This window comes from Manis pentadactyla, chromosome 5, assembly GCF_030020395.1.
Source record: "Manis pentadactyla isolate mManPen7 chromosome 5, mManPen7.hap1, whole genome shotgun sequence".
In the NCBI taxonomy this organism is placed as follows: domain Eukaryota; kingdom Metazoa; phylum Chordata; class Mammalia; order Pholidota; family Manidae; genus Manis; species Manis pentadactyla.
Window position 1 is genome coordinate 178185100 of NC_080023.1, and position 26865 is coordinate 178211964.

General features: G+C 53.2%; 1 protein-coding gene across 3 annotated transcripts in view; it reads left to right on the forward strand.

The window, feature by feature from the left end:
• MYT1 (myelin transcription factor 1) overlaps positions 1–26865 on the forward strand; it is an 80232-nt gene that overhangs the window by 15142 nt on the left and 38225 nt on the right. Inside the window, exons 1-2 of one of the 3 annotated variants that reach the window (XM_036900723.2) lie at positions 3442–3873; positions 20122–20222. Coding sequence is in view for 1 of the 3 variants with exons in the window: in XM_036900722.2 (XP_036756617.2) it covers positions 20122–20222 (101 nt within the window). In the remaining 2 variants the exon portion in view is untranslated. Of the gene's footprint in view, positions 1–3441; positions 3874–3928; positions 4383–20121; positions 20223–26865 lie in introns of those variants that run through there. The other 2 variants (XM_036900724.2, XM_036900722.2) reach the window with 2 other exon arrangements.

The following is a 26865-nucleotide window of genomic DNA, read 5'->3' on the forward strand; positions in this document are numbered from 1 at the left end:
GGTTTGCAGAACCCTGTCAAGACTGCCGTGTCTGCGGGCTTGCCTCCCAAGGTTGGAGGTGGGGTGGGCAGTGGGTGGAGGTGGGTGTGTGCAGGCGCAGGAGCCGCGCTCTGGGAGAAGGCGGGTGGAGAGAAGGTGTGTGTGGCCGGAGAAGTCCACTGCTGCCCGAGTCTCCACCACACGCAAAGTTACTCTGTCTGTGTGTGAAACAGTAACACCGTGTGAGAGCAAGTCAGTGTGGGCACGTCTCCCACGGTACCTCCAAAACATGGTGCGTGTGCTCACACCAAGTCACGGGGATGCTGTGTTTGATATCTCAGCATGAAACAGTCTCAACTATGGCCCAGAGTGTGTGTGAGTGTGTGTGCACGTGCGAGTCTCACAAGCCAGCGAGTGTGAGGCAGGCACACAAAGTCAGCGCAGGGTGGTGTGAAGAGTGGCCCTCGGTTTTGTTCGCCCCATCTGCCAGAGCCTGCCCCGGGCAGCGGCCCCCCCGCCTTCAGCTGTTCGTATACAATATTAATGCTGACCATCTCGGCTCCGCACACAACGGCTCTAATTGTCGTCTGCAGCTTTAAGGCGGGCGCCCATCTGCAGGGAAGCTTTCAGAAAGAAACAAGGAAACCCTCACCCCCAGCTGGTCACCGGAGAAGGTGGTGCCAATTACAGATGCGAAAAGTTTAGACCGAAATTACTTGAAAGAGTTTTTATGAAGCAAATGAACTGACATTCGGGATGTCTGTGTGCAGATTTGCACACGTAATTGCATTTATTTGAAGTCAGTGTACCAGCCGAGCAGTCGTTAAGCCTGCTTCCTCTGCTCCCACAAAGCACTTCCTCAGCAAGCCCCGAGTTTGGTTTTGCGAATCTCCCCCTTTTCTCCCCGTGTGGAGTTTGAGGACCCGCCAGTCAGGCAGAGGTTGTTTCCCTGTGGCTCTTCCCAAACTGGAAAGTCACAGGCTACTACCCCCACAGATTTTCATGAAATAAAGCCTAATGGAATAATGTGGTCCCTGCTTGGTTATGGGAAAGAAAATATATTAAGATTAAAAAACATCCTGATGATTTTCACCCCGTGTAAGAAAGTTTTCAGCTCCATCTCGTTATTGTCACTTACAGGCAGGGCTGGAAGGCTTGTTTTGGAATTTCCTCTCCCAGGCCGGGGTTCAGTGGCTGCATGGGGGTCCTGACTGAGTCTGTGCTGAGGACAAAGGGCCCGGAGCGGGCAGGGAGCGCTGTCCAAAGTGCTGATCAGACCGCGTCGCAGGGCCGCCCCACTGCTCAGGCTGCGGGCAGCCGCCGAGCCCCGAGACTCGCCAGCAAACTCCCTTCTCTGCTCCTTTCCTGCGGCTCCTTCTCTCAACAGAGTCAGCTAAGGCTTTTGAAACTTTACTCATCAAAACGCGTCTTCCGAAACGACTCCTACTCTGACCAGCAGGAGCCCCGAGGCTCCTCTCCAGGCTCTTGGAACAGGCACCGGCTCGAAGTTCCTGAGCACGTGGGGAATGCGCGCCCGAGCGGCCGCAGGTGGAGTCCGGAGCCCCCACCCCGACCACCGGAGCTGCACACCTCGATGGGGAAGGTGTGAGATGCTGAAAGGCTAGGTTTGCAAATGCGATTTGTTACCTAGAAAGTTAATTGTGCTGCCCCAGGCCTTTTTGTGGCATCCTGATCGCTCAGTCTTTACTTCTGTTTGTTGTTTCCTAAGTTTGACTGTTGCATTTCTGAATTAAACACTTTCATGGAACACTGGGTATTGCTGGAGGACAAGGCTGATGCAGCACCGGCCCTCCCTTTGATTCTATCTTCATGTGGGAACAATGGCGAGCGGGGCTGCTTGAGCCTGCAGCCTGCTGATAAGAGTTTAATAGAATTTCTGAATGCCAAAGGTTTGGGATGTAAAATATCCCAGTACACACAGCATGTCCAGAGGAGACAGAAAATGGCTTCCAGGAGAGCTCTCAATTGAATATGTCCTTCGATGCTCATGGTTTGAGCCCATGAAAGAACAAAAACAATGGTAGGCAGTTACTATAGGAGCCTCAAACAGTTCTTATTTGGCTAATTAATATTTCATCCTCAGTTTGACCAGTGACGGCTTGCATTTATTTCGTTTTGCTCAGTATACAAGATTGCCCTGAGTGCGTTTTGCTTTAGTGGTTGAGAGTAATGTGGTGTCTGTATGAGAACCAAACATACTTATTTGCTTTTTGGATGAGGCTCACTGGTTTGCGTGTAATGTGATGTGAAAGCAGCACTGCGTTTTGAAAGTATTTCTCATGAGAGAGTTTTAGTTGATTTTCAAAATATGCTTTCTTTGAGAAAACTAAATGTTTTAGTTCTGTCTCATTCCTGCTTTTGGTGGCCTGAGCCCTTTAGTGCTGATTAGGTTGGGGGCATTGTGTTCCTGCCTAACTCACCGAGAAATGGTATTTCCTGTCTGTTGAAATCTCTGCATGGCACTTCTGAGCCACTAGCTTCTCCGGCCCTCACACTGGCCTGTGACGGCGTGTTCTTAGCAGGTGTCCGAAATTCAGTTTGTGTCATGTTTCACAGTACAGTTTCCAACACTCGATTATGATGGACAACTGTTAGCCCGGCTTATCAGCAAGGAAAGGGAATTTGGACAGTAAGCAAGAATACCATGGCTCCTGGGCACTCTTCCCGAGGAAATTCCAGTGTTCATACCTGAATGTGGAAAAAAATCTGACTGACAGATAAGAAAGCAAACAATTGGGTTGCTTAAAGAGCGGGTGGGCACTTCTGTTGTGTGTGATGGATTTTTCTCTTGGGTTTGATTGGAGGACTCCTTGCAGGCAGTTTTAAAAAAGACTCAAAAAGAGAGCAGAGAACTTGCGCAGGGTGCTTTCCTCCGGCTGGGATAAATTTAGTGGTTTTAGGGCACAGAATACTCATGCCTCAGGGAGTACCCAAGCTTTTTTTGAGAGGGCTTATTATTTTAAAACCTAAAACAAAAAAGGGAATGTGTGGTAAAGAGAAGGATCTTTTCCGGATCTGTTCTGTGTGTGTGACTTTAATTTTTGGTCTGTGGTCATAGGTACCATTTATGCACTTTAAAAAATACATGCCTATTTAAGTCACTGATTCTTGAATATGCAGATGAGCCAATTTGTAGCCCTCTGGTTCATCTGAGTATAAATTCTGCAGTCCGTTCTTTATGATGGTAGGTCATATTCCTAACCACCAATAAATATTGTAAAGTACTTTCGCTGCAGCCGTGCTAACCCAGGGCATCTGTCATTCCGGTTGCTGCTATTAGGAATTATTGGACTGAACCACTCGTAGAGAAAGCAGAGGGGGGTGAGCCTGGCGGTTGTGACGCTCTCTGCCCTTTTGTGTGTTTTGCATAAAGAAAACCCAATCATACTGCACATGAATTATGGATCTGTGTGGGCAAATGCAGGCACCTTCTGCTGGCTGAGGCTCGGGGCAGGAGACAGGGGCGCTGCTGGCCCGGGCACCTCTCACTCCCCAAGTCAGCAGATCCATCTCTCTGATGCTATACTGTAAATTTATTTCACCTCGGAGAGTAAACAGATATATTGGAGCCCCAAGGGTTCATGGGTAGCGTATTTACAAAGGAGCCTCTCCGCCAGCCCGTGCCACTGCTGCTAATGAGAGCGGTCATTAAGTAAATGAGACGTCGCCTTTAGCTGGCTTAGGAGTTCGCACACTAAGGGGAGAAGATATTTAATTGAAACCCTCACACAGGCTTCCCCACATGTGACCGCTGTAAGGGAGGCAGCTGCCTTCCCTCTCCTCCCCCGTCCACCCTGCACCCCCCATGTAAATTTCATGATTGCTTTCCGTGATGTCATTTTGAAAGAGGACAGACAATAGCTGTGGGGAAAGGTAAGTCAATGTTACGTTCTTTTGCTGACAAAGGCAGATATATCCAGGGCTTGGCTTTTCCCCTCAGACGGAGATGGAGAGGGCATGCAAGCAGAGTTAATTCCTAAGATGAAGGCTTTCTTTGCAGGAAGAGCAGGTCTGGGGATGGCTTTTTAAAGCTGCTCTGAGGGACCGGGGCTTTCTTCTCCTGGGTCTGCCGGTGGCTGCGTCCCTCTTTCTCTGACCCTTGCTGGCTTGCTCACGAGCTCGGCCTCTCTGAGAGCCTTAATGGACCGAGTCTAACAGAGAAAACATTGAGGGGGACCTGGTATCAAGACGAGAGAAACTTTACGCGCATTTCTGGAAGAGGAGCACAGATATATTTGCAGCTGTGGGACCCAGCGCGGTGTGCCCAGGGAACATGCTGGCTGCTTAAGGAGAAGACCTCCCTGGTGCGGGGAACTCGGAGTCGGTACCTCATCTACGACCAGCCCCCCAGCCCGCCCAAGGCACGGAGGAGAGATGGTCATGTGAGCATTTTGTCCTTGCGTGTCACATATTTCTAAACTTAACAGCTAGAGTACGTGTGTCCGTGGGGTAGACACGCAGACCCAAATGCCGGCCATTCCTCTCAGCTCCTTTCCTGGCCGTGTGACGGTCACAAATGTGCTTACTTATGGTATTATTGTAACTGAGTTTGTCTATTTAAAACTAAAAACCAGGGTTGGCCCAGAAGTCTATGTGAGCCTCCAGCAATGTATGCCATTGCCTGCTGGGCGATGTGCTCTGGGCTGTGGACTTCATCTTGCCCGTGGGATGCACTGTCTTCTTTGTGCATCAGGAAAATAAACAGGCCCCCAGGGGCCCCTGTGTGGCGGTGTGGTGGGTCCTTACCTGGGAGGCCCATGTGTCTTCCTGAGTCACGGGGCTCTTCTCTTCTCAGCACCCCCTCGGCACCAGTGGGCATCATCGGCTGGTAAAGTTGGGTGTTTAATTTCTGAAACAAAATGTCTGAGAGGTGAGTCTGGCAGCAAGATGTGGGCTTGGTCTCGGGCCGCCCGACCGTGTCACTGTAATGGCGATGATGGCAGTGCTCACCATCACTATACTTTTGGGAGAGGGAGGTGAGAAATTTTGCCCTGGTGGTTTAAAAAAAAGAGAGGCTAGAGAAACGTGAGGATGCCAAGGATGCCGCGAGGGCAGTGGCTGAGTGAACAAAAGGCAAGGCAGTGTTGGACAGGCCCGGGAGAGGCGAGCCCTCAGCCTCTGGGCATGAGGGGGTGCTTCCTTCTGCCCCCTCCAGATGCGGCAGAGCCTGCCCTGTCCTCCCTCAGCCTGGGGAGGGGGAGTCCCCACCTGCGCTGGGTGGCAGCTGGGAGAGGCCCGGGCTCCTGGCCCAGGGCCCCGCTCCCATCGGTCCTTGGCTGTGATTATTACCTCCTCCCTTATGGCCCTGCTAGTTAATTGTAAACAAAAGAGTGGAGAGCAGGGATTGGAGTTTTGTGGCACCAGTGGGGAGGTGTCACCAATGGGCAGGACCCTGCCACCTTCCCACAGTTGTTCACTGTGCAGAGGAGGCCGGGTCTGGGTTGAGAGGTCAGTTTGTTTGCAAAGAGGCGGCAGCCTCATGAGTCCTGCTGTCTTGTGGGGCTGGAGGCCGAGGCCCCTACAGGGTCTCCAAACCCCTGGGTGTCTGGGTGGCACTGGACCTCACAGGGGTATTGGTTGATCTAGGGGGCTGGGCAGCGGCTGCACAGACTTGGACATGAAGGCCTTCCAATCCTGGGGCTGTCTGGGCTGTGACCCCCTTGGACCATGGGGTCCCAATGTGGGCCAGGGAACTCACCTAGGGAAGGGGACTGTTTCTGTCTAAAGTAATCCAGGGGGCCTGTGTGACCCTCAGGCATTGCCTGCAGGTCTGGAGGCAGCCTCAAATATTCTGAAGCAATGCTCCAGACCCTGTTGGGAGACTCTGGCAGAGGCAGCGGTCATCCACTGCCCAGTGCCCCTTGTGCGCAGGGGAGGAGGACCTGCTCTGAAGCAACCCTGCCCAGTGGGCAGAGTCTTTGGGCAGCAGGACTGCTCCATCCCCAGGGGTCCCAGCAACTTGTCCTAAAGAGAGGTGGCTCAGGCCAGAGCTCGGCCTGCCCCCTCCGCTGTGGTGGATGCTCTTCCTGGTGCTGCCAAAGCCCAGAGCCCCTCCTCCCTGGGCCCCACGGCACTCCTGTGGCCTGGGGTCACTGAATGTGCCTGTGATGATGGTATAGGTGACTCTGTGCGAGCCTGGGGCATGGGGCTGGGAGGATCTGCAACAACTCTGGTAAGGGAGCCTGGGGGCTGTGTGTGTCCTGATGGCTGTGCGCAGGCTGGTGGGGCGGAGCTCCTCCTGGATGGACTCCATGTGAGGCATACCTGCAGCAGAGAGTGAGGCGTGGGGCTGCTTGAGCTCCTGCCTGGGCCGGGAGGGTGGGACCAGCACCGTGGTCAGCTCTGGGCCTGGACTCAACCGGGAGGCAGGGAAGTGGCCTCCAGACAGGCGGGGGCTGCCAGTAGTCATCTGATCTGAGGATAGGCAGGGCTTTGGGTGGCCAGGAAGGCCTGCATGTTACTCAGGCGTGCTGGAAAGATAGGAGCTGCGCCTGTCCTGGGCCCGGGAGACTCTTGTTGGCTTCTGTCTTGCAGAAAGCTGGGCATTAACAGAGAGAGGAGAGCCCGGCAGGGTTCTCCCTCACCCACCGGTTCCTAGGTCCTCCCCCTCTGCTCTTCCCTTGTGAACTCACAAATAAACCAGAAGTTAGTTGTCTACAGATGTAATTTTAACAGGAATTTTGTGGTGTGAGTTTACAGGAAAACTGTCTTTGGGAGCCAGCATCATTAGGAGATTAGTCAGCCTAAAAAATGCTCTTTCCCAGAAGGGATGAGAGCAGCTGCCATGGGTGCCGCCCTCAGGCGGGCTTTCTGCTCCCTGAAGACCCCAGGGCCTGGCTTCGCCCAGGACCCCCCAAGGCGGGCAGCGCACTATCTGGTCTGGGGAGCTTCCTGCGGGCTTGGGGTGGAATGTCTTAAGGTCCTCAGCATATTTTCTCTCTCTCATGGATGGCTGAATTTTCCCAAATGTCACTTAAAAAAACCCTCAAAACAAAATTAGAGAGACGTTTCTTACTTGACCTAAAATGCCTTTGCTCTCGCACTTAAGTGAAGCCTGCTTCAGAGAGAACAGCGGAGGGAAGACGTGCGAGGAAGCTCCGGTCGCCGTGGGCTCCCTTTGTGCCTCCCTTGCCCCGGGAGCCTGTCATGCCGAGCTCTTCCCCCAGGCTGGTGGCACGTGCTTGGGAGCTCTGGGCTCCTCTCAGGAGAAGAGCATCACCTACCACCTCTCATTTTTAAATTTGCACTTAAAAAAAAAAAAAGAAACCACAATTGTTATTTTAATCAAATGGAATGAAAGTAACTCGGAGGACCAGGTTCTGACCTGCCCCAGCCAGGCGGTGAGGACGTCTGCCTCTGCCTGTGGACGGGGGCAGGGCTGTCAGGCTCTGGTGGTGCGCGTCAAGCCTCAGGGCCACCCCTTGTTTTAAGGCACCTGCAGACCCTCAGGGTCTCTTGGAGTTGTTCAGACCTGGCACTGTTTGGGTGGTGTGCCCAGGGCTTGATTTGGGACTGTGGCCGGGGACCAGGGCCTGTGTGGTCATGATCAGGCCTCGGGAGAACTGGCGTGGTCAGTTCCGTGTTGCTCAGGGTGGCTGGCAAGGTGGGAATGTGCATGTGGAATCCAGACATGGAGGAAGAGCCGCTGTGCCATATGGCCGGAGCTGCTGCCAGATGAGCCCACGGGCCCCCACCGCACGCCTCACTTCACACCTTGATCGTGTTCGACACTGGTCTGAGGGCTCCGGCAGAAGCCATCTGGGGTCTTTCCTTTTTTTCCTGTTTTGTTGCCTAAAAACTACACATCAGAGGAGCAGCCTGAGCTCGTGGGTCCCTGGAGCTCCCTCCGCAGACGGGCCCCCTCACCTGCAACCCGCAGCCCCTCCAGGCCTCTCTGGGGTGGGAGGGAAGAGGCTCTCAAGTGCCTTCTGTGGGAGCCAGAGCGTGGGCACTCCATTTTGCCCCCAGCGTTTGCTTTAGAAGGTCCTAGAGGTTCCCTGGGGCTCCCAACCTCAAGCTGAAAGTGTGCTTTAGCGCCCTGAATCAGTGAGCCAGACCCCAGTGCTGAGTGCCCTCAAGGCACATCCCTGATTTCCCTGTGCATTCCGAGGAGCAGACTTGTTGAAGTACTTCAGACTTTACGCCCGCAGGGCTGGTTAAATTTTGAAGGTAAAACAGTATCAGCAGCCCTCCTCTTTGGGCAGCCCAGGCGGCCCCCCACCAAAGGAGCTGCCTGGTCTCCATGAGGCATTGCGCAGATGTAGAGCTTTGCCTGTGACAGATCAGGTGCCCAGGGACAAGGGCCCCCCCAGCCCCAGGTTCCCAGGGTGGTGACCACCCAGTGCCAGAGCCTGTGGTTCGTGGGAGCCTGCCGAGTATTCAGACTGCTAACTGGACAGTCAGTTGTGGTTTGCACATGGAATTGTGCAATTTCTCACACATTCTACCCTTAACAAAGTTTTGTTTAGGCAACAACAGGGATTTGAGATTGGGAGGGCTTACTGCGTTTGACATTGTTTTCATTGAGACTGAACCATCATTGGTAAAGCAGAAATGTGGCTCAGGTCCTGAGGACAGACGGACACATTCGACACTGTTACTTTGGATGCTGTGCCTAGGTTGGGCTGACCAGTTAGTGCCCATTAACATGCCTTGTGGGTAGACACCGTCATTACCACATTTTACAGATAAGATGCTGAGTCTGGGAGGCCCATCAGCTTCCCAGGTAGGAGGTCCCTGGTTCTGCAAGGCTTCCAGAAGAGAGAAGCCCTTCACTCCCCACAGGTCTCCCAGCCCTGCTGCCCAGCATCCCACGTAGTCCAGGAGGACGTCCTCACTGTCCTCCTGGGCACTGTCCCCACCTGGGAGATGTCCTTGGTCCGGCCCAGCCTGCCCCCCAACACTGCTCTCCATCTCCCGACTGGCTCATCTCCTGCAGCCAGACTTCACCTTTGCTCTGGCCTCATGCAGATGCCGCTCTGCACCCCTGGGTGGACCTCACAGGAGTCACTGACCCCCTTAGGTGTTTGCCTGTTGAACCACCTCTCTTGGCAGTGGTCTCCTCACATTGGGCTGTGGGTGTTTCTGCCTGCCCCTGAGGACAGCCTGCAGCCCACCATGTCTGGGGCCTGTCTGGCGGAGGAAGGAGGCCACAGGGTTCTGGCCTGAGGTTCCCTTGACAACACCGGGCTGGACATAGCCGGGGAGGGTTCTGAATTTGGTTTTGAGGTAGGAAGGAAAACTTAGGTGGGGAGAAAAACTACTTAAATGCTCAGTGAGGGGTCTTCAGTTTTGAATTTCCCCTCTACTGTCAGCTCCTTCTTGAGGCTGAAGCCTGCATTGAGACCATGTCCACCAGATAGGAAGTCAGACTACATCACGCAAACTGAAGGGTGCCTTCATTGTTACCTGTTAGTGGTTTGGTTTTGCTTTGGCTAGATTATTTGGATTTTTGTGCGATCTCAGAGTGCTTCCATGAAGCTCATGCCCCAACTCTAGCCACGGACAGCGACTTGAGTCTCATTTTGCACCAAAGCAGAGTATCTGGGAGGGTTCACCCCCCTGCAGTATGAACTGACAGTGTTCACCATCTGTGGGAGCAATGAGAAGCCATGAGCTTGCTGCCATCTCTCGCTCAGCAGTTCTGGTACTTCCCATCAGAATCGCCCACAGAGACCCCAGTGCCCTGAAATCAGGTGTCTACTTCCTCAGGGCACCAGCCCAAGGGAGAAGGTGGCTGTGTTGTTTGCATTGAATATAGTGAAGCTTTGTGACCCCTTAAAGCTCTCAGGCTGTGTCCTGAGGAGCTGGCTGTAGGCTTCTGGCCTTGATTTGCTGGTCCAGCTGCAGCATGCATGTAGTTTTTAAGTTCAGAACCTGCTGCTGGGTGTGGGGTTCCCCTTGCGCCAAAGGGTCTGAGTTTTCATGCTCTGCTTGCAGCCTGCATTTTCGGGACCTAGGGACCCAAACGGGCTTTGATAATGAGAATTAGGGTCCAGCTCTTCCTGTGCTGCAGGATGAATTCCCAGAGAGCACTCTGGTGTGTGTCAGTGTAGGGTAGTGGCAGGGCCTTCTTCCCCACCCTGCCCTTCCCCTCCTGGTGTGGGCCCCTTACTCCCAGAGTTGGTCAGGCCAGCTGCTTTGGGTCTGTGTAGAATGTTTGTGTTTTCTCTAAATTCTGTTCAGTGTTGGCTCTCTGTGTGCTGAGCACTGTCCATGCAGATTGAGAAATTAGCATCTGTACCCCGACCCCCCATATTTCTAGCCCTAAAGGTAGTGGTGGGACATTGTTGGGCAGTGCTAGGAGGCTGACAGGGGGCTCTGCACCTGTGAAAATTGACTGCCACGGGGGCCACTCTGAACCCTGGAACTGGGGCTACAGTTAAACTTACCAGGGAGCAGCTGCCAGACTGCAGCGCCTGGGGTTCCCTGTTCTCCCCACAAATAGGAATGCTTCCATCTGCTGGAGGTAGTGGGACCAGGTGGCAGAGGAAATGGGGCCATGGCTCCTAAGCTGGGAGGCTCCAGCACTGTGAGTCCCAGTTGGAGGGTGCTCCCCACAAAACCCTACCTGGATTTCCCAGAGGTGCTGAGAGCCCTCTGCTTTCTAAACCTGGCGTGAAGAAGGGCACAGACAGACCCTAAATGGGGTTTTAAGAAACTTAGTTTTCATCTGTTTATACCAGAGAGAGCCTGTTCCAGTGGGTCACCTTCAAGAGCCTAAATACAATATGCTTTCTAGGGGGAAGGAAGTGGCCATTTCTCCTCTCCCTGGGCTGGGAAGTTCTGACTAAGAGAGTTTCTGGGACTCGGGGACAAGAGCCCCAGAGCAGAATTCTAAAGACCTCTCCTAAACCTGGAAGGTCAAGCTTTCCTCTCAAGACCCCCAAGACTTACAAGGAGGGCTTCCAGAAGCTAGCCCTGGTCCCCACCCCAGCAGGCCAGGCCCACACTGTCCCAGTCCCTTGCATCACCTCTGCTGTCCTGTGTACCACTTCGGCACCCAGGATGGAGACAGCAGCTCTGAGTACCTTGGTCTTAGAGTCTCTGGCTGTGTCTCAGCGAGGCAGGCTCTGGGGTTAGCCTGGTCATTTCACCACCCTCCTTTACTGAGCACCTGTTGTGGCGCAGGCTCTGGGCCCTGAGAGGCAGCAGGATAGGTGTGTGGGTCCTTCGGGCACCCTGGGAGCTGCGGAGGACGCAGGTGACAGAGTGGACACCTTCCCAGGTCCTCTCCTGACCTGCAGCCTGAGTGGGGTAGATTGGCAGGTGGAGGGAGCCCCTCCCCAACGCTGTCTGCAAACAGCTGCCTTGTCCATTTCAGGGGCTCTTTCCCTGGCTTCTTCCAGCTTCTTGTGCTCCCAGTCTTTCCTGCTGGCCTGGCATGAGATGACTTAGGGCTCTTGGGTGTCTCCAGACTCCTTGTCTGGGGGTGGAGCATCTGTGCCCAGTCCCCACACTCCTGGGGGGCTCGCCAGCCCAGAGGGAGATCAGGATTGGGGCCCTAGTGTTAACCCTTGGTGTTGAACTCCACTTGGGGTGGAACATTCTTGGTGGTATCTTTGTGCATCCTCATGCAGCAAGCAGTGTGTGCCAGGCACATTCCTGGCACCTGCCCGGGTGCTGGAGGCCTTGGCCCCAGCGACTCTGAGCTAGAGGCTGCTCAACACTACCATGCCCCTTCCGGGACCCTCTGGCCTGCCCGGGGCTGTGCCCACCCCCACCCCCTCCTGAGACCCTCCTTCCCCTGCTGGCAGGCTCGGTGACAGGCCGCTGGAGAGCACGTCCTATGATTCGGTTTGGAAAGTCATTATTACTGCCGAGCAGTTTAGCTGTTGTTCTTACAGTGCTGGTAAGGTTAAAAGAAGTAATAACAATAATATGAGAAAGGCTCAGCCACAGTAACTGCTGGCAACATGCTATTTGCATTTTTAAGGAAACACTTCTTTGAGACAGCCTGGGTGAAAGGTCACTATTTGCATATAAATGGAAGGAAAGTGGATGGTGCTGGAAGTTGCGTCTGTATTATTTTCTCAGCAGTGAGCTGCTGTTGGAGAGATTAGGGGACATGGCTTGCATTTGGCTTTTATTGAAGAGAGAACGTACCAGCGAGGCTGATTCAGAAGCAAAATAATGAGAGAATGTGCAGAGCTGCAGCGTTGCCAGCCCCCTGCCCCCACCTCTCTCTCTTCTCTCATTTTCACCTAAACTCAGCAGAAGCAGGTCTGTCTTTGCTCCGCTCAGCAAGTCTTCATTTTACTTCTCTCTGAATTCCAGTTAAAAAAAAAAAAAAAAAAGAAAAAGAGCGAAACTTGCCCTCATTTTCCCCTTGGCCCTGTTTGCATTTCCTGCCAAAAGCTGGCCCAGTAGGTGGGAGGCCAGCACCTCCTGGAGACCCTGAAAACCCAGGAACAGAAACCCCAGGGCAGCTACACTCCAGGGATTAGAATCTGGAAGGGACCCCAGGGCTGGGTGCGGTGGGGTGGCCCCACCCCTAAGAGGTGATGGGTGAGAGGGAATGGGTGTCAGGTCTGGGAGCTCCCGGGGCTGCAGGAAAATGTGGCATCCCCAGGGAGCCCTGCGGTCCCTGTAGCCCCTGCCTGGGACCCACAGTGTCCCTAGGGCAGACAGCACTTCCTTTTGGATTCTCAGGGCTGTCAGCCTTTCTGCAGGGTCCACCCCACCCGCACTGTGCACTGGGGCTCACGTGGGAACCCCCAGGTGCCACGATGCCCTGGTAGGGGGAAGCCAGGCAGGCCTGGGGACCTTTGGCCTTGGGCTTTGCTTTCGGCACCACACGTCTCTGGAATGTTTTGATTCTTTATTTCCTCTATTGATATTGTGTCTGGGCACAGAGGGCACGCACATGGCCCTCAGCCTGACCGCCTTGAAGCTCTTGCTTCACTGTTGAGGAACCTGATGCCGTGAGGGTGGTGTTTCTCTTCTGGGATCTCCCCCGGGAAGGATGTAGGGCCTCTGGCTGTCCCGTGTTTTAGAATTTTACAGTGCTTGCCTCGGTTGGAGTGCATCTTCTTTTTTATTCACTGTGCTGGTTACTTAATGGGCCTTTTGTCTAAAAATATGATTTCCTTTAGGTCTGGGAAATTATTTTTATTATTCAATTCTTATCCTTCCCTCTCATTTTCTTGGTTTTCTCTTTCTGCAACTGTGGAGTTGGACGCTGGGCTTGCTCAGTTTTCTTCATTTCCTATCTTTTGGTTTTTTTTTTACTTTCCTAGCATATTTCCTCAATTTTGTCTCACAACTTTTCTGTTGGATTTTTCATTTTGGTTTTATGTTGTATTTCCAAATTGGGAAAGACAGACGCAATAGTATTATAACTTCCCAAATTAACTCCCATACCAACATCTGCCGCCCACCGCAGCCGGGGCTGGCTGGCCTCTGCTCTGCACAGCGCTCACTCATTCTGCCCTTGTCCTGCTGCTGGCCATGGTCCACGCGCAGAGAGGGCTTCGTAAGACATTTGCTCGTTCATCCAGTGCAGGTTCCTGGATGCTCCGCTCCCCCCACAGACCTAGGGAAGCCCTGGACACAGGTGTCTGGGAAGGGGCCTCATTTTGAACTTGGTGAGATCCTTCTGCAGTGCCCGGCAGCTGTGCGATGTGAGCCTGTGTGCCCTCCACGGGCCTCTGGGGGCGTGATTTGGAGGTGGCTTTGGGGTCAGAGGGTCTTGGGTCCAGAGGGTGGAGTTCTGGGCTGGTCCCCCCAGATGTCTACTGAGGCCTGTGTTGAGTTTTGTGTGTGCCTTAAGTCATTTCTGCACTTTATTCAGACGTTTTCTTCCTGCTTTTCTGGGCTTTGCCTTAAACCTGAGTAGCAGCAATAAGGGGATGGATGAGGATTGAGAGGAAAAATACGAACCAATATTTCCTTTTAAACGGCAAGGTATGTTTATACTCAGTTCCAGGGCCCAGATTTTCATGGATACGTTCAATGTATGGCTCTGAGGTGGAGTGGGGGGCGGTGGCGCCGAGACACACATTGCCGAGTTTCACTCCACATCAGGAAAGCCGCAGAGGCCAGCCCTGTCCCACCTGTGGGACTGGGTGTCGTGGCCCCCGGGGGTCCCCACGTGAGCCCCAGTGCACAGTGGCAGTGCACAGATCTGTGCGGCTGGTCACTTATGATGGGGGTCAGACTGGCTGTAGCCCTGGGCTCGTTGGTCAGCTGGGGCACGTCCTGAGGTGGCGGTGGGAGCTAGTCTGGGTTTGTGCCACGATGCTCTTGGCTGCACCAAAGAGGTGTCTTCTCCTGGTGTCTCCAACTGAGCTGCCTCGGGGTCGGGTGGGGTCTGAGATGCCTCACCTGCCGTACCTGGCCTGCCCCGCATCACTGCCCTTACCCACCTCCTGCTGCATCCCTGAACCCACCTCCGTGGCCGTGAGGGTAATGGATGGTGGGGAGTCCAGCCTGGACCAGGATGTGGGCTCATAGGACCCAGGCTGAGAGAACCGAGTGCACCCTGCCCGGACTGCTGTGCAGGGGCCCCTAGAAGTGGCCTTGCCGACCAGTTCCATGCCTGTGGGCCAGGGGTCCATGCATCTTAGTGGGAGGTAGTTCCTCTCTTGTCGGGCAGCTCCTGTCGTCAGAAAATTGTTTTCTAACGTGAGCATCCACTTATGGTTCCTCTAAAGCTGCCTGGAACCCATGGACGGCCCCTCAGTTCGCAACAGCCCTTGCCTGCCCTGCCCTTGTTTCCGCCACGACCTGGTGTAGCAGGAACTCCTGCCCTCCTCGCTGTCCTTTGCCTCACCCCTGGGCTGAGCAGGACGCTTCAGAGGGCGTCTGCCCCACGCAGGCCTCTCCTCTCTTAGGGCTGGTCGTCGTGCCTCTGGTCCCAAGCCCAGGTGAGAGTCAAGATTGCCTCCGGAGCCTTCCATGTGGGCTCCCTTGCGTGTGCCATTGACTTCAAGAGCAGCTTCCTTGAAACATAATTTACATGTTGCATAATCCACCCATTAGAAATATCCAATTTGGTGGTCTTAGCATATTTATAGTTGTGCATCACTACAATCTACTTTCAGAACATTTTCATTGCCCCAAAAAGTAACTAAGCCTATTAATAGTTGCACCCTTCCCCCTGCCCCACTAAGCTACTTTTTGTCCCTTTGGAAAGAGAATATGGAACTGTATAATATGTATTTTTTCCTTCTGACTTCTGTCTCTGAGTATGATGTTTCTGAGGTTCACCCGCTGTGCACTATGTGTGATCCCTTGAATCCTTTCTATTGCCAACTGCTGTTCAGTGGTATTTCGTATCATCCATTTAGCTGATGAATATTTGGGTTGTTTCCACTTTTTGGCTTTTTTATTCATTAGTATGAATGCAGCTGTGAAAATAGTTGTGTACCTGTTTTCTTTAGGCTCTCTGTAGACATGTTTTTGTTTTTCTTAGGACTATACCTAGGCATGGAATTCCTGGTTTATATGTTAACTCTATGCTTAATATTTTGAGGGGCTGCCAGACTGTTTTCCAAAGTAGCAGCACCATTTTGCATCCCTATCAGCAATGTATGAGGCTTCCAGTTTCTCCATGTTCTTTCCAACACTTGTTATTGTCTATTAAAAAAAATATATAGCCTTTTTAATGGGTGTGAAGTGTTTTAATTTGCATTTCCCTAATGACTAGATGCTGACTGCTTTTTATGTATTGGCCATTTATTTATATGTTGTCTTTGGAGAAATGTCCATTCAAACCCACTACCCATTTTTAAATTGAGTTATGCATCTCATTATGGAGTTGTGAGAGATCTTTATGTATTCTGAATAAAAGTCCCTTATCAGATACATGATATGCAAACATTTCCCCAGTCTTTGGGTTGTCATTTCACCTTATTGATGGTGTTGTTTGACACACAAAAGTTTAAGACTTTGATGAAGTCCAATTTATCAATTTTTCTGTTATTGCTTGTGATTTTTGGTATCACATCTAAGAAATAATTGCCTAATGCAAAGTCAGGAAGATATATGTCTAAGTTTTCCGAGTATTTTAGCTCTTACATTTAGTTCTGTGATCCACTGTGAGCTGATTTTCATGACGCAGCAAGAGGGACCCCACCTCGTTGTCTTGGATATTCCATGCTCCTTGAATGGCCATGTGAATGTTAGAATCAGTTTGTCAGTATCTGCAAACAAAACAAAATAGCTGCAGAGGTCAGATTCTGGCAAGATTCAGAAAATAGCAGTGGCTCTTTGGGTCCCAGGACAAACTCAAGTCTTGTGAGAAGCAGATCTAATTATGAGCAGGGATGGGAGTCAGAAGGGGATTGGCAAGTGGAGCTGAAGGAGGCTGTGCAGGATGAGGAGAGGCTCAGGGCTGCATGCAGGGGTGGGCAGAGTGCGCCCACCACACCGGGACGGTGCTCGGCTCCATGTGGTGTGGCTGTGCTGGCCACTCTTCCAGGACTGCTGGTTCGGTCAAAGCTGTAGGCACGAGCTGGCTGGAGTGGGCAGCAAGGGACAGGGTCAGCACGTTTGAGTCCCTTGAGAAATGCAGTTAAGAAGGGGACAGAGACGGAGAGGGGGCAGGACTGGGGTGTGGCATCCAGACAGACATTAATAGAAAGCCTTCCCGATGCCTCAACCTTCCTGAAGAGCTGAGGAGCCCCAGAAAGGGTCCAGTTGAGAGGGAGGGACCAAATATTTGAGAGGAATGTGGGATATGATTGATATTCCTGACCTTTTCACTGGTGGTGGGAAGGAGGACACATGAAGCCCAGACGGAGAAGTTGGCATCGGTGAGATGCAGGCTGCCCCCTGTGTCAGGGACCAGGAGGGGACAGAGGAGGGCTTGGGCGTGCACGCTGGTGTGTCCTGCTGAGCGGTGGGAATCTCTGCTGAGTGTGTGTCTGGGCGGGGCAGGGTATGCACAGGAGCGCCTAGATACGGGCTCCCTCTGAGGGAAGACCCTTCCTCCTTTGCAAGCTCAGTGGGGGCAGGTGCTAAGAGCTCCCGGCTCTGAAAACATTTAGGCTTTCCTCAATGACCACCTGGCCTCTCACTCAGCCTTTGGGTCCTTTGTTCTTATTCTTGGGGCAGGTGGGGGGCGTTTACGCAGAGGAAGGGGTTGCTGTCAGTGCTGGGGCAGGGTTAGGGTTAGGGCTGGGTTCAGGGTGGTCTAGGAATCATTCCAGGAGCATATACCCTTCTGTGTGGGGCCCTCCGGGAGGCTGTGGGGCTGGAAGTGACCACAGACATTGGTGTCAGGAGGGAAGCGCGTGCTGTCTGTGGGCCCAGGGGCCCCAAAGTGGGGGTCTCCCCAGGTGGCCTCAGGGTAGCATGGCCTGCGAGGAGCCGGGGCTCTGGCTCCAGGGCTTCGTGCTGCTGTTGCATGGGAGCGGTCTCCATGCAGGCCTGGCCGGACTGGTGCTGGGTCTGCAGCTGAGCTGTGGAAGGTGGGTAGCATCAGGAGAGGGCTGTGGCCTGGGTCAGGGCTCTGGCCCTGCAGGACTCACGTGTCACCTGCCAGTAGGCCCTGCTTGTTTATGGTCTGCTCATCGGGGTCCTGTAAAAGTGTCTGAGGCCTCTGTGGAGCCAGCAGGGTGCACTGTGCCAGGCCCCGGGGAGGCGTCTGGGACCCCTGCTCGCTAGTGGCTGGCTTGTTGTCCGTCTGTGAGCAGGGATTCAGAAGAGAGCGTTAGAGACCTAAACGGCCAAAGCAAGGGCTTGTTGGAGGAAAACCTCCTCCTCACTTCAGATTCCTCACAGTAATGGCAGTGACACCCTCACACATTCCCTTTGCGCCAGGTGTGGCCAGGTGCAGGAGCAGAGGTGCTCTACCAGCCCCCATCCCCGTCCCCTCTCTGCCACCTGCTGGTGTCTGCCGGCAGCACGACTTCTGGAAGGGGCATCCTGATGGGATCCCCGTGTTTCTGCACAGGGCCTTCCTTTGGTCTGGGGGCTCTGAACCTGTTTGGGATGGGGGCACGTGCTGCTGCCGTGCACATGGGGTGAGGGCGGCTGAGTGTGTCCAGGAGGGAAGGGCCTTGTCTGCAGAGACCTGGCCACACACAGATCCCAGTGGGAGGTCGAGAGGTCCCCTTGGTTGTTTCCTAGCAAAGGATAAGGTCCTTACTGGACTTGTAGTATTGACTATAGTTTGTGCCAGAAGTCTCCTAGGAAAAGGAAGGAATTATGTCAATGTAGGAGCTGGTCCTCATAAATGAGGTTCTCTGGTCCTGGGGTCATGTGACTTGTTTAAAACAGGGCCCTGCATCCCATGGTGTGGTGCTAAAGACATCACTGGGTGCTGCTTTGTTCTCACAGAAAAGGCAGGAGTGGCTGTGTAGAGGTGGTGATGCCGGAGGGGGTGTTCTTAAAGCCCCAGAGCAGGTGTGCAGCACACGGCACGTGGGCAGGCTTCCTTTCCAGACTCTCCTGGGCAGGTGAGAGAGGAGACCCCTTGTGAGCTGGCCATCCTCAGACAAAACCAGAGGCTCCTTCTCAGATCCTCGCCTGGCCCTCCTCCCCTGGGCTTCTCTGGGAAGCAGGGGAGACCTGGAGCAGAAAGAGCACAGGGGAGTCACACCGGGTGGGGGTGCTTCTAAGGCACTCTGCTGCTGTGCCCAGGGGGAGGGAGCAGTCCTGCTCAAAGCACAGATCTCAGGATCTGTGTCCTTCCTTCAGCTGTCAGTGAGACGTGCCCCAGCCACCTCACATATTCACAAGTGTCACCCTGACAGGAAATTGCCCGGTGCAGTGTGTCTGCAGTCTTCTCTCCTGGGAGGTAGGTGTGGAAAGTGAACCCCAAGTGCTTTGCAGCCAGGGGTCTCCCAGCCTGTCATTGCTGAAGATGCGAGGCCTCCCATCTCCCTCAAATTCTTGTGGACTCACTTCCTGAATCTCCTTCCCCCCATCCCCCTAGGGCGGGGCTGTCTGCTCCACCCCCTCACCCATGCTGTTTGAAGTATCCTCCTTGTGGGTTCGGGACCCTGGATAGCCCCCGTACTCCATCCCCCACACTCCTGTTCGGGAATCTGAATGCCTGGTGGGTGGCCCTGGCCCCACTTGGACTGTGCAGATGACATCACCAGGTGCACTGGAGACCCCAGGGTCTTGGAGGCATCTCACAGCCACACCTCTCTAGGGAGGCCACCTGGGTCCCCTGCAGGTGACCCATAGCTCAGCGTGGGGTAGGCACACAGTAGGTGCTCACAGTAGGCAACACATCCTGCTGTTTCTCTCATTCCTTTGAAGACCTTGTATTAGGCTGTCTCCTTGACAACCTCTGTGCTTCCCTCTGTGTCTGTGTTCCTGGAGGTCACAGGAGGCCTTTTAATGGGATGGAGGCATCTCCAGACAAGCGACTGCTGTGGCCTGAGCCACAGGGCGGCCTGGGGCAGGATTGGCGCAGTTCTAGAAAAACAGCCTTTGGGGATACATGCCGAAAAGTACGAAGAGAAGGAGGATAGCATGACGACAGTGGGCCTGACGGGCCTTCAGCAGAATCCAAACTCACTTCCAAGCAGAAGCGGAGCAGAATGCAGAAATACTCATTTTCTGTTTTTATTGTTGGTTGCTTAATGACCTTCTTTTGAAATGCTGCGGTGGTAGAAAGCTGGTTGTCATGGAAACAGGGAGTGTCGTGCAGGGAATAGGTACACAATGCATTTCTTTGTCACGTCCAGCTGATGCTTTCAGCCTCTGCTTAGACGTGTGAATTTATGTGAGGAATTAAATATTAACTGGAGGCATTGCCTTGGAGAGAGACAGAAACACAGGGAGAGGAAAGATGCTGGGGACAGGGTAAAGTGCCCACACTTAGGGACCGTACCTGATTGGCACCAGCTCCCGGTGGAAGCTGCTGTGCTGGTGAAGTCCGTGCCCACCCTAGGGCATGTCCCATGAAAAGCAGCTGAAACCAGGCTGATGCTGCAGGATGCCAGATGCCTCTGAGCAGTGCCCCAGTGAGGGAGTGATTTTCCTCAAAGAGCTTCCATCTCTTGTCCCTGGAACAACTGTGGGGCCACAACTTTGCACATCTTTCCAGAAAAGGGGGCTGAATAAATGCTGTGTACAAGATCACCTCAAGTTTCTTATTTATCTCTCCTCTGAAGCTGGCACAGCTGGCATTCATTAGGTGTTCTTTTTTCTGACCCTCAGAAAATGAGTTCCGGTGTGAGCTGCTGAGTCAGAGGTGGACACACGGAGACAAGGCCAGTAACTGTGGGACCTCAAGACTTCTCCTGGGTGGACACGGCAAGGTGAGGTGCTCAGAGGGCCTGGGCAAAGGTCTTCATCACTCCTAGGCATGGAGCACAGAGGTGATTTTTGGCTTAGGCATCATCAATCTAGGTTAGGCAAAGGATAATTGGGGGCTAGGGCCATCACTGATCTGATCACTTTTAAATTAAAGGAAGAAAAATAACTCTGAAAGGAATAAAACTAAGATGTGACAGCAGAGTCTCACCTTTGGCCAAGTTGCTGCTCTGGGGTCTGTCTGCCCTGGGCTCCCTGAATGCCTGTTTTGTGCTCTCTTCTCCCTGCTGTTACCTGGACAGGCTGGGAATCCCCGAGAGGCTTTGCTGCAGGGACACGTGAGGTCTGTTGACCTTGTTTATTTCAGTCTTACCAAGTGGAGGCGGATGGTGCGCGGCCTGCTTATCCCTGCCTAGAAGTCACTGATGAAGGTGCCTCAGGGTCCCCACCTGCCCAGGGATGCTCCCCCTAGGGTGTCACGTGCACTTACAGCCATACCAGGTGGGGGTGACAGCTGGCTTGGCGGGTATCCCTTCCCGTCTTCCTGATTCTGACCTGTCATTTCTTGACATGTAGAAACTCTCCGTCAAGGATCCAAGCCATGACCCAGGGCCCAGGGTGAGGACAGCAGGAGCTGTGAGGCTTCAGGTGACGACCTCGTTTGAGGGAGCTTGTGCTTTACTCTCAAACCCAAGGCTTTTACTCTCCATCTAGTGACTAGAATGTGCACGTTAATGGGTCTGTTGTAGCGTCTCAGTTCACACTTTCATTCCTGTAGGGCTATGGTGCCCTGCCCTGCCGTGGTGGAGCCTGAGGCAAGAGGAAAAGTCAGGAATACCAGTCCTGTTTTTATTTAAATATTTGGTATTCTGTTCACCATGGATTTTTTTCTGCATTAATGTTGAGGTTTTAAAATATTGCATTAAACTATTATGTATTTTGGTCACTCAGTTTTTGTTTCCCCCTTAAATTTGCACCTGGGCGAACGAATACCTCACATCCTCACCCCACCCTGTCCCTGAGCCTTCAAGCAGAGGTCATATCACTGGAAAAAATCACTTGATCGAGGCCAGGGCCTCTGGGTGACGCATCTACCATTGCTGGAGGTGTGTAAGGGACCGGAGGGAGGCTGCTGTCTCCCAGGGGCTCAGGCATGACAAGTCCAGAGGCTGGCCCAGCGTGAGTGCCCCCAGCAGCATCAACCCTTCCACGACTGTCCCATTAGAGAGTCATTTCCTCCAGTGCAGGCCAGGAGGGCCTGAGTTACTGTTCTGAGCAGAGAAGCCAAACGGAGAGAGGGCCAGAGAAGGCGGGAAAATTAGGGCTGCTCAGCTGTATAGGGGGTACCTTCCTGCTGAGGAGGCTGAGAAGGTCAGGTCACAGAGAGAGTGGTGGCCATGGGAGAGCAGAGTATCACACAGCCACGAGGGAGTGGTCCGGGGCAGGAGGTGGTGAGGTGAGGAGCTTAGGGCCAGCAGGGCAGGGGGAGCAAAGGAATCCTGTGTGGGAGGCATGCGCTGCCTGCCAGGCCTTAATTCAGCACTGAGCATGTGGACAGCTCAGAGGTGGGTTTGGAAGGGAAGCTTGGGGGGCTGTGGGCTTGGGGGAAGTGCTGGGGGTTGTGCCTGTTTTGGTTAACTTAAGGAGAAGGTATTTGTGTTAGGTCCTTAAATCTCCCCTTGACCTTGAAGAATGAAACATTTGGGTCTTAAATCACATAGTATTCAGTGGAAGACTAGAGATACGCAGTCCAGGAATGTGTTGGTCACATGGACATCTAGCCAGGCCTTCTTCTTGCCACCCCGCATGGGTGCTCATGATGAGGGAGGGAGGTATCGCTGGGCGTGGCCTTTCTGGCTTGCCTCACCCTGATGTGGTCAGATTTCTATTCCTGGGTATGTAGAAAATTCCATTTATGTTGGAATTTCAAAGAGATGGACCCAGACACGGCTGCTTTATCAGGGTGTCTATTATATAGCTTTAATTTTTAATTTGGGGGTTGGGGTGAGCCACAATCCCATGCTTAGAGATGTCAGAAGAACCGCTCCCAAGACATGTGTTAAAGAATGCTCCATGGGGTGTCCTTTCTACAGCCCAAGGGGAAGGATGGTCTATTCAGCTGCCAGTAGGTTGAACAATGGGTAGAATGTCAGGAGAATTTCAGACACGCAGTGGGACACCCCGAAGGGGGGACTGAACTGTCACTGCCCGGATCCAGGGCTGCTGTGGTGGCCATCAGGGATTTGCAGGGGTGTGGGCACGTGGTCTGGCCTCAGAGATCAGAGAATAGGAAGTGGGATGTATGTGCTAAGGTAGCAGAACGTCTACCATGTCTTTGAAGTGGACGGCCGTGCTTCAGGCAGATCCGGCATGTAACTGCTCAGAAGAATGGGAAGCTGGGAAGGCTGTGCAGGCAGGCAGCAGTGGACGGACTAGGGATGGAGCTGGGGAGGACTCCGTGGGAGTGCCTGGGGGGAGAGAGGGTGCAGGAATATGGTGGGGGCATGGATGTGCCCCAGCAGTCTCTGTGCACGGGCTACCTAGCAGCGGTGTGCGACCTGGCATTGCCCTGGGTGTGCACAAGTGAGAGGAGTAAGACAAGCCCAGGTGGCTGCCCTTCTCCACCCTCTACCGGAGAAAGGGGATACTGGGAAGGTGCTGCTGGAGTCAAGAGGGTGGGTTTTGGCCAGTTCCCTGGCACCTCCTTACCCCTTCTTTATAGGCAGGGCTGCTTGCAGCCTCCTGGGAGTCAGTGGATGCCCCCGCTTCATCCAGGTCTTCTGGGAGGAAAAGTGTGTCTGCCCTCCCTCAGGGGCACTGATCCATACCATCTTGTGGCGTTAAAAGGTCGTCCTGAGTCCATTCTAATTCTCCAGCTTTCTAGCTGTGGGAATGCATTTTAACAGCTGTGAAACACTAAGCCATCCTCAGCCCAGGGCCAGGGGGAACGTCCCCTGTGGTCTCAGGGGGCTTGGAAACACCACCCGGGTGAGGCTCTGGTCTCGGCTAGACTGCTTCCAACTGCTCCGGGCCAACTTCCCCAGCTCCCGAATCTCAGAGACATTTCCAGCTGTCCTCATTTGTCTGTCCATCTGTCCTTACGTAATATGTACTGAGCAGTGAATGAGGCCATGGCAATTTGCTCTCTGCAGGAGACAATGACCTTGAAAACATGAATAAACTAGCTTATTTCAGATCAGATGAGGACTGTGAGGGAAACGAGCAGACACAGGGTGGAGGGTGAGAGAAGGGGTAGGGAAAGGGAGGCACAGGCCTGACCCCTGAGATGTGCCGGCCACCCCCGTGTGTCCTGCTCTCCAGGTCTCCCCTCCCTAAATGTCCCCAGTCGTCACTGATACATTGAGCTTCTCCACTCCCATGCAGGCTCCCAAGTCTGGGCAGGCAGCCCCCTCCCTGACTGCACTTGAGCTCTCCGCTGACACCCGTCTTTCCCTGGAGTGAAGGGCCTGTGTCCTTGGGCAGCGAGGCCGATCTGCTTGGGCCCGGAGGTCCTGCAGGAGCTGGGGAGCAGGATGGGGTCTCCGCTGCTTGGGGTCAGGTTTCAGCGGGTACCCTTCAGTCTTCAGCCATCCATGCAGAAGGGGAAGGCAGAGGGTGGGGAGGAGGGAACCTTTAAGCTGTGAAGGCCTGTGCAGAACCAAGAGGAAAAGAGAGTGGCAGAGAGATGCACACTCACCTCGACAGAGAGAGAGAGAGAGAGAGAGTGGGGATAGGTGGGAGAGCAAGAAAGAGAAGGAGAAGAACCTCCTACAGAGACCCCCATGGACATGGAAACAGGCGGTTGTACTTGGCCTCTGGGGATACGGGTGAAGACCAGCACAGAGCCTGCTGGACATCACCGGGTGCCCTGTGAAGCCTCTAACCGGGTGATTTTGAACTCTAAGGAAGAGCCTACCCTCTCTGCTTGCTCTAGGCTGTGTGTCTGGATTCTAAGTGCATTTCTCACAACCACAGCCTAGGGGTCCAGATGAATTTACAGCTTTCAAGGCTCTTTTGGTCCTGGAGTTTGTACACATCCAACTTAGGGAGCTCAGTTTTGGCAAGGATGCTGGGCAGACGGGTCTGAAAAGGGGCTGGTCTTTGTAGCATGTCATTGTGAGAACTGTTTACATTTAAAAAGGGCTTACATGATTAATCTTGACTTTTACTAAAAACTACAAAGCAGAACAAAGCATTAACACTCTCTTGAGTGAGAATACCATTATAAGATACTAATAAAGAAAGTAAAATGGAAGGGAGAAGAGACAGTTCTCTCCGGTTAATAGATGTGGCAAATGGGATGTATTTGCCCTTGTAAATTATTCTCCTCCCCACAGTTTTCCTGTTGAAGAAAGAACTATTGAAATATTAATTAGAGTGGAGAGACGGTTTACAGAGCACAGGGACACGGTCCTGGTGGCAGAATAAAGTTGCATTACAGAAAGAGCACTGATGGTGTTCTTGAGAAGTCACTGGCCCCAGAATAAGAATGGGGATTGAGGGGTGCTTGGCTGGGACAAGGGGGCCTCTTCAACCTCAAGGTGATGGGCCATTCGGTTATTCGTGGGCTGTACAGAAATAGGGACTTAATTGGTTTGTGCTTGGAGCAAGTGAAGTGTTTTTAAAAATGAATCAATGGAATATTGGGACGTTCTGCTTGTGTTCATGTCAGTGAGTGGCCTGTCTGTGTGTGGCCCCGGGGGGCTTCCGGCAAGGCGAGTAGCATGAGCCTGGGTGGTGCTGGGCTCCTGTGGGCTCCAGTGCGCATCTCCAACATGCAGCACAGGTGTCAAGGGCACGAGGACAGCAGAGACCCCCCTTCCCCCACCCCATTGCTTTGAGCTCTCCGAGAAGGGAAACAATGTATATGAGACGTGAATCAGGAGCCGCTTTATCGCCGCTTCGCTCAGCTGCTCTCCACGCAGCCGCCACTGCTGGTTTCAAACAGCTCAGGAATCGATGTTTCCCTACTTCGTTGTTAATGTCCTGAGTCATCCTGCTCTTACAAACTCAGTCTCATTAAGGAGCTAACCCTGGTTTTTCCTCCCATAGTTCAGTTTTTGTTTTTCCCTTTTAAAATCAAAGCTACATGCACTGAAGAGAACTTCTCATTTATTGACCATTTGATGCAGATAAATTGCAAATGGAAAGGTGCTGCCCAAATGAATGCCACAGCTGTTAGCCTCATCAATGGGCGCTCACAGTCTGCACGCAGCGCCCAGTACGCATCCCTGCAACCCTCTCTATTCTCTGCTCTTTGAATAATTTATCTGCAGGAAATCCAAATTGCCAAGGCACGCTTTAACCTAGCAGAATGATTGCCAATTTCCTTGGGAAAACTGACAAAAAAAAAAAGAGCTGTAGATTGCATTTCAGCTGAAAGCAGGCGCCCTGCAATCAGACGCATCAGCTCCATTGTGAGGCCCGCGACCGAAGGCGCTGCGCTGTGGCTCCACGCAGACGACATTTGAAGGCTTATAAATTTGATGAAGTCCCTTTGACACCTGCTCCTCTCTTCACTTTAAATGTGAGCCATTGGTCCATGGGGAACCTCCACTTTAAAAATAGAAATTACAGTAATTGTCTTCTGTGCTAGTGGAAGGCTGTAATACACGCACAGCCCGTTGCACTGGCCCGGCAGCCAGTAGCCGGCCTCTTTCATAAATTACCCCAGGTTTTAATTTTTCTTCCTTAACAAATCACATAAATCATTGTATGCAGTACTGTCCATGGGGGTGGTTCACTTTGTAAATTTCACCTTCCTCCTTCCTAATTGGGGGAATTTCTTGTTTCTTCCCGGGTGGCACCTCAGACTCCTCTCTCTTAATGGCTTTTAGGGACTAAAACCCCTCACCTGCTGCCCTCCCCCCGTCACTGTCACTTTTTCCTCACCGTCCGGCTTTCCCTTTGGTAGCCTTGGCTGTGGCTGGGGGCAGGTGGGATTGTTCCCTTCCCTCCTCACCGTGGGGAAAGGCGGTGAGTCCTGGCTTTCCTGGGGTATATGGGGCATGTGGGGCACACCTGCCTGGCAGAGGCCCCTCCCCACCTGGCCACTGTCCCTCGGAGTCACGGAGTGTGTTGGGGTTCCCACCTACGTCATACCTCCTTACAACCTGCCTGCCCAGATTTGTCATGGGTGGCACAGGTCAAGGACTCTGTGTGATGACCTGTGGCCCCTGGGGACACTCCCCAAGCCCTGTCTGTGACCCTAGACCCCAGGCTTCATCTTCCGCGGGCTCTCCCTCAACTCCATCTCAGGACAATGTGGGCTGTGTCCCCCATGGGACTTGGTTTGGGGCAGGGAATGTAGGTGAGAGGGGGTACTTTTGGGCCCAGGCAGGGGGGCCAGAGGATGTGTGGGGCCAGGGCTGTGCAGGCTCCACTCATCCTCATTGGAGAAGCAACATCTCTGGGAGGGTGGCCTGTGGTCCAGTCCAGATGACCCCTGGGCCTCCATTCCTGCCTTGGCCTGGCTTTCACCCAAGACTGCTTCCCTCCCCTGCAGCCAGGCCGTCCAGCATAGTGGCTGCAGGCACTTGGCATGTGGTTGGTCAAACTTAGCTGTGCTGTGAGTCAAGGAGACATGCAGGGTTTTTAAGAGTTAATACAAAACAAAATCCCATTCATAATTTTTTATAATAATTGCTG